Source organism: Mesitornis unicolor, unplaced genomic scaffold, assembly GCF_000695765.1.
Source record: "Mesitornis unicolor isolate BGI_N332 unplaced genomic scaffold, ASM69576v1 scaffold52522, whole genome shotgun sequence".
Lineage (NCBI taxonomy): Eukaryota > Metazoa > Chordata > Aves > Mesitornithiformes > Mesitornithidae > Mesitornis > Mesitornis unicolor.
This window is the reverse complement of record NW_010172317.1, coordinates 23,226-30,756: the sequence shown is the minus strand read 5'-3', so window position 1 is coordinate 30,756 and position 7,531 is coordinate 23,226. Positions and strand designations below refer to the sequence as shown.

General features: G+C 37.8%; 1 protein-coding gene across 1 annotated transcript in view; it reads right to left on the bottom strand.

The window, feature by feature from the left end:
* Window positions 1-420: 420 nt before the first annotated feature.
* BTBD8 (BTB (POZ) domain containing 8) overlaps window positions 421-7,531 on the bottom strand; it is a gene marked incomplete at its 3' end in the record, with an annotated part of 19,324 nt that continues 12,213 nt past the window's right edge. Inside the window, exons 8-13 of the mRNA XM_010180313.1 lie at window positions 7,147-7,329; window positions 6,215-6,352; window positions 5,014-5,143; window positions 2,394-2,455; window positions 859-1,495; window positions 421-508 (exon numbers count right to left, since the gene is read on the bottom strand). Coding sequence (XP_010178615.1) covers window positions 421-508; window positions 859-1,495; window positions 2,394-2,455; window positions 5,014-5,143; window positions 6,215-6,352; window positions 7,147-7,329 — 1,238 coding nt within the window. The remainder of the gene's footprint in view (window positions 509-858; window positions 1,496-2,393; window positions 2,456-5,013; window positions 5,144-6,214; window positions 6,353-7,146; window positions 7,330-7,531) is intronic.

The following is a 7,531-nucleotide window of genomic DNA, read 5'->3' as shown; positions in this document are numbered from 1 at the left end:
TACACACACACACACACACACACATATAGAAATGACCCATTTCACAGTTTCACAGTGCTTCAGTTGTCTTCCTGTCTGGTTATCCCAGAAACTTAGGAGTTTCTGGGAAAGCTATCCCAGAAACAATAAGTTTACACCACCTTGTGTAGTCATTAACTGTTCCAGCATGCAGAATTCTGAATGACCTATAAGAATTTAAAAATGATTAGCATGAAACAATCCAACACAAAAGCCAAACCAATTGATCTTTACAGCAGTGTTTCCAATAGCTAACTCCAATTGTTTTGCTAGTAACATGCAACAGCCATTCTCAGATTGAAAAGAACACGTTGATTTAAGAGCAAGTTTAATAGTTCACCTGAAACTTATGTTCACAAACACACACACATCTGTAAAGCAGCATATTCATTTGTAACATACCTGCTTGTTGTGGTATTAGCATCAAGCTCAGTCTTTTTTTTTTTGTTGGCGACTCCATTTGGTGTCTTCACAGATGACTTTGTTTTCACTGTTGTAAAGTAAATTCAAGGTTAATTACAGGGGGAAATGCATTGCATAAGTACTGAAAAGCTATCATTGAAAATAATTGAAAAATATTACTGAAAATGGCATAGATGCTGAACTTGTAAAACTTACCATTTTCTATGGCTATGAGTTGATCATAAAATAAAGCTAACAGAGGAGAAATGTAATATTCTTATCTCAAGTCAATATTCATTGACAGGGGAAGAAAGTGACTCATCAGTCTATAGTAAACTTCCTTTAAAGCTTCCTAGGCTGGTTTTCAGTGTATAGGCAGCCTGGGACACATCAGAAGGGGACTTTTAAAAAAAAGAATAATAATAAAAAAAAAATTACCAGTCTGCTTTTTCCCTTCCTCTACCAGTTTCTCCTCTTTGGGTTCCTCTGGCTGCTCCCCGGCAGTCTGGATATCAATGCTCGAGTTTGCTGACTTGCTGGAAGTTCCTGCCACAGTCACTAAGGAGGGAGATTCCTTCCCTGTGGTTTTCTTCAACGGTTTTGTTTTGATCTGGACACTTGAGGTTACTGTCAGCACTTTAGGCCTGGCACCTGCAGTTTTTCCTTCATGGTTCTTTAGTCCTTTGCCACTTCCTGAATTTTTTTGTCCACTTGCAGATGATGTTTTCTCTACATCTTGCTTGGTAAGCACGCTTTCAGCCTTCACATTTCCATTATTTTCTATTTTTGTCTTTATAACAGCTCTAGCCTTTGGTGAAGCAGCTTTTTCCCCAGGTTTTGAATCCTTAGTAATCTTGGAAACTATTTTTTTGCCATCTTTCCCCTTTACATCCTCATGCTTTGAAGCCTTATTAACAGTGTTTCTATTGGTGCTTGATGTATGTCCAGATGCTCCTAATCCATCAGATTTCATTTTATCCTGATTAGTGGAAGAACCTCTCCAGCAATCTTTCTTGTTGTGTTCTGTCCAGGAAGTATTCTTTGTACCAGCAGATCCAGTACTAGATTTGTTTAGCTAGAAAAAAAAAGGCATCAAGAGAAAAAAACCAAAAAAACCAACCAACCAAACATAACAAAACCAAAACCCAAAAAAAAGAAGCCATTTTTAATACCAAATTATCCATAATCTTCCATTTCTTTTTAAGCAGTACATGAATCTAAAACAACAAGATTCAGCATAGAAATTAAAAAAAATATTAAAAATTAGCTGACATTGCTGGCTTTCAAAGATTTAAAAGTACCAGAAATAACTAGAGTGCCTAGGAAATCTCATGTGAAATACCACTCACTCTCTATAGAGGATATAGACATGTCTAAGTGTCTGAGTGATGGATAAGTGACAATATTAATTAATTCAGTAAAGATACATACTGGAACATGGAGAATTAAATCCAGGAAATGGAATCTTTATGGTAGCAGTGTCACTGCAATGTGTCAAGACCATCAAGTAATGTGGAACCTATACTATTTTTCTACCAAAGAGCGACATAGGTTTGAGCATGAGTGTCAACAGAAGACTCGATGAGGGCACTAAAAATGTTTTTTCAGGGCAGGGAGTGTAGCAGACCGAGTGCTGCGGTGGCTTGTGATAACAGCAGAGATTCATTAGCTCAGTAGCAAACCATTTGCTCTGGGAAACAGATCAGTTTCATGACATAGCTACGGGGGAATGTGAGATTCTGAATGCAAATTCCTGTCTTTTATTTGAGCTTATCTGTTTGAAAATGTAGCAGAGCATAGGCTGAGTCCTAAGATGTTCCCAGTAATGGACATTACTGATTGTGCAGAAATAACAGTTCACAGAAATGACACGTTTTTCAAAAGCAAGTTCCATCAAATAATGTGAAAAATTAATATTTTATTTAAAGCACACACTGAAAATAGTTTTGTTTGATTTGGATATAAATGTTTACCTGAGAACTAGTGAATACAGGCTTTTTGCCAAGTCTTCGGTCATCACCCTTGTCAAATGCAGCTGTAAAAAGAACAAGTAATTTCTTTACTATTTAGCAAGAAAGAAGAGAGGCAGAAACCAATTCAGCCTACTCAGTTAACATCATCCGAAATCAGAAAGCAGTTCTTTGGATCCTGCAATTACTGACAGGTGACATGGCAAATGTTAAGTGGAAATACATGGGTTTATGCTCAGAACAAAAAAGGTGGTGTCTGTGATGAGGTCACATGGCCATAAGCAAGTGACTGAACTCTCCTGTTTGCCCATTTCCATGGTAAGACACTTTTGCTTCTCCCAGCTCAGCTCACTTAAAGCTCGCAGTGCACTGAGACCTTTAAAAGTGTACACAGTTTACAAGAAAGAGACCTCCAAATTTAGAGCACTAATGAATTTTAAGTGATGTAATTTATAGATTATTTATTAATACTACTTAAAGAGATGAATTACATTCAGGTAAATTCTATTAGTTTTCAAAAGCAGTAAAGCCAAAGTATCTAGATGTACACAGTAAGATCATAGTGCCTTTTTAGAGAGCATGCAGCGCAATGTCATGAGAGTTATCCCTGTGATTGTCATGTGGGATTTTCAGGCAGTGAATGCCTTCTCTTTTTTTTTTTTTGCCTGCTCTGCTCCGGGAGGGAAGCTTTTTTCAATAAAGCCTTTAAATCAATTGTGCTTGCAGAATACAAAAAGGATATTTATAGACACTGTCCAGACCCACAGTCGATAAGGTTTCATTTTTGTTTGTAGTAATGTTTCAGAGGAAAAAAGCTTTTGCAAAATATGGGTTTAAAAAAATTTAAGCATTCAGTGCCTCATGTTCTGACATACTGTTTATACATACCAAAAAAAAAAAAAAATGTATCTGTGTATAACACAAACAAAAATTCTGCTGAATTCTTACTGAAGATACTAAAGATTATTTGATATAGGTCTGTAAAAATCACACAAAAGGTATGCTGAAAATGGCACCCCAGGGATCTAATCCTTTTTCTAGCAATGACTCTGCACATTAATACATACCAATATATTAAGACAAAATCCATATAAACTTGTGCCTAAGAAAACACAAGACATATTGTAAATGAAAAATACCACAGTATCATCTGTCTTCTTTTGGCATTTTTTCTCCTCTATTATAGCATTCTAATTCGATATAGGGTAAATGTCTAGAAGATAAACCACTACCAGAAATCTTTAAGGTAAAAGTTGATTTAAGTTTTCCAAGACATTTTTCACCTGAAAATTAAAATTTTTCTACAACAATCGTGTGATTGCTTTGCCTAAAATTAAAACCAGATCATTTATGCAAACACTGCAGCCTGTTTACATATAAAATGTATGCTAGGTCTGAGTAATAATTTAATCTAAAAGAAAACAGAACAATTTCTGGCAAGATGGAGTTTGGACAAGTAAGGCACACCTCAGCCTTAAGTATTGTTTCTGTATTGCGAGCACTAGTGCAAAGCAGCCTAAACAGTATTCACAATAAAGACACAATCATCCTAGGAACAGAACAGAACACCCCTCAGCAAGAAAAACCACTCCTGTCTCTAAAGCCAGCTCCTCAGCCTCTGAAGGATTTTATAACCCCAAAAAAATTCATAAACCTGTGTTATACAGTAGCAGTGAGATACTTGACTACATACCTAAACCACGCTTACAAAGGCTGTCGCTGCATCTTTCTCTCAGCATGTAATTGTAGAATAATTTTTTCATCTACCTATCAGTGTAAAAACAATTTTACAACTATCATATCCTAGCTACTAATGTCTTTAACAGAAAGGACACCAAAACGTTTCTCTCCTTTGAATCAAAAGTGATTTGATTTTAGAGAAGTCTTCAACACATTCTTTTCTGTTACAACACTGTACTGTCAGAGCTAATATTCAACCATACCCTGAGCTCCATCATCAGCTCCGCACCCTCTGAACACTTGTGTACTCCAAAACAAAGAAACCTTCAGAACAAAACCCCCTTTTTGTTGGAAGCGCTGCCTGTTAAAATTTTGAGAGAACACCATGCGGCTCCTCGGGGGCTGTCTGCAGCAGCACACACAATATCACAATACCAATCAACTGTGAAGTCAAGCTGTCTGCATTTCCACGCGGTGCACAAGATCAGCATTATGCAAGAGACAAGCAGTATTTATACATTATGGAGGAAACGATAAAGGGTAGAAACTGAATTCATAGAATGGATAATCTGCTTTGTGCAAATCTAATTCATCCACATGGCTTATCTCCTTAAAAATGAGACAGATAAGGTTTTTAATCCTACTGCAGTATTTCCAATACTTTAGAGTCGCTGTAAATAAGAATAGAATCGACCTACAGGGTTTTGGTTCCTGTTATATACACTCCTAGAAAGAAAAGCAGGGGAGACTTTTCACAGAAAATGACTTACTGATTTCCATGCTTGAAACTAGCATCACGCCTCTGTTCTAAAATGCCACTTCACTTTGTGATAGAGCATCACAAATTTTGCTTTCATTTGTATCTGGCCGCACCATGCCCCCTACATTTTCTCTACTAAACAGATCGCTACAAAATTCTATTGCCATTTGATGCCAGACATACCTGCTTGTATTTTCTGTTGATGGTCTGGCCTCATCAGCTTCCAGCCTTCTGTGTGACGAACAGCATAAAAAGACTGAACCAGGAAGACCCAGAGCTTATCACGCAGAGCCTGGATCTTGCACGTAAAACCCTGTGTTCAAGTAACAAATCAGCAGCTGGCGAGGGGCATATTGTCATAGCAACCAGTCATTATTCCTTTCAGAATCTACTTACTCCCTAAGCTAGATCAATGATGTCATCACTTATATTTTATAATGGTCTGCTGGATGGAGATGCTGTTTTTGAAGGATTATTGCCCACCACAGTCATTTTTTGCAGTCCTTTAAAACCCAGGCATACTACAGCGCTAGAAAACACCACGTTGCTCTTTTTGCCCTTGCCTTTTTTTTTTTTTAAATTAACCCCATAATAGCTCTTTACCGTCAGCTGTGTCACAACAAGGTCAAAGACTCTAGGGAAAAAGAATGTATCTGATTAAATTTTCATTGCTTTTACCAGGAAGATCTACAACAGCACCAGATTGCAGTAATTAATGTCGCATTTATTTTTTGTTCTTTCCTTGTAGCATCATTCTGTATTTCAATCAGTACGTCGCACTATTAATGAATTATCCCCAGCATGACATTCAACCACAGCTTAAATATTACTTAGATTGTGCAGATATACATGGTGTGTTACACACATGGAGACTGACACCTCCCCCAGTCCAAAAAACACACACTAGATTAAGAGTCAGTCCTTGCTTCAGAGGACAGTCCTCACCAAAAGCAAACACAGCTCTGACTTTTGCAGAAAGGGGAGCAAATATACATAGAGAGAAGCAGAATAATCTCTTCCCCTGTAAGTTTAAAGGTAATGCAACACTTTGATACGTTTTTTCTCATGACAAATCTAAAGTGATAGCAAAGATCAACAGAGCCGTGGTGCCCATGGGACTTACATTCTCAGTGACACACAATTTTTTTTACTGCTATAGATAGGGTTTCTCTTTAAAGGAAAAAAGTGTTAATATCCAGTAAACAACTGCCAGGATTTTCTACACTTCCAACAGGACCTTGGATTTATGCAGATGCTTTTCTGTGTGCACTCAACTGGTGGACTGAGCCACCTGAGCTCAAACCACACCATCAGATTTGAACCATTACATGAAGCAATACCAGAATACTTTTTCCTACAAAACACCGCACATTGAAAAACCTACCATCTCCTTCACATTTGTGGAGTCCAACAACGTATCCACAGCTACAAGAAGCAAGCAGCTCTTTTCATTATTAATACTTTTTTCGATTGCATTAAAAATTAGTTCTAGAAGATCAGGTTTGCTGCTCATTGCCTGTGCCTGAGGAAACAACAAAAGGCAGCCGTTTAAAACAAAAGAGCGTACTTCAGATGCAAGAGCGTCACAGAGCAGAGAGGATCTGCTGTGGCTGGGCAGGAGGTATTCCAAAGCTGAGCATCTTCCTTTGTATCCACTCCATAACCCCACCCCCCTCCAGGCTCCACCAAATCATCCCGAGGCCTCGCACTAACCCAAATGTTAGGAACAAGCACACTGTGATGACTTTACAGCCACACGCAACTCTAGATTCAAAGACAAAAATGTTTTAATACCTCCTTATTAATTTTCATCCTCTATACATATTAAAACCAGCTTTTGTGAGAGAAATGAACCAGTGAGATGACAGGTACGTTCTCACCGTGCCTGCAGCATCACCACGTTCTTACGACTAACAACAAAAATCAGCAGAAGCTTGAGCAGACTGCTCATAGTCCTAATCATTCTTGTAAGTACAGGCTGCTGTCCTATGAGTCTGAACGCTTTTTCTCTTTGCAACACAGAAACTGCCTCACTAAATTGATTATAAAGTTTTTGCTTAACTGAGACACGTAACCTGAGTGCAATATCAACCCTGCACATCAATGTATTAATATACTTTAAAACAGCATTGGGAAAAAACCCAAACCACTCCCCCAAAAAACTCAGCACTGCCTTTTTTTTTTTATTATTTTCCACAGAATTGTACTTTAAAGCAAAAGTTGAAACTCTTTTGATTACTTAGCAGTCTGAACTATCCAAAGTGTGATACAATTCAGTTTACCAGAAAGCACGCAATAACTTGAGGGCACTTTTACCTGCAAAAAAATAGAGAAGCCTTCAGTTTGTACGACATGTAGGAAGTTTGCCACAATAAATGTTACGCATTCTTCTTGTAGCCTGGATGCCAAGGCCACAGCTGTCTCTGTCCATTTTACTTGGGGAAGGCTATTGATCAGCCGGTCACTCTCCATTAAAAGCGAAGCAGCATTCTTGTGGTTCTTAAAATAAAAACAGAAATTAGCCTGTTGCTAAGTAATCACCTAAAGAATTGCTGCTTGTAAAATAGCTTCTGTTCAGTTACTAAACACACAGGGATCCAGTCATGTATTAGTTTCCCTTCTCTACATAAATTTAGATTTTGCTAATTTTAAGCATTGTGCCTCCCTTGAAACTAAAGCAGAAAAGAAAATAAATCTACTG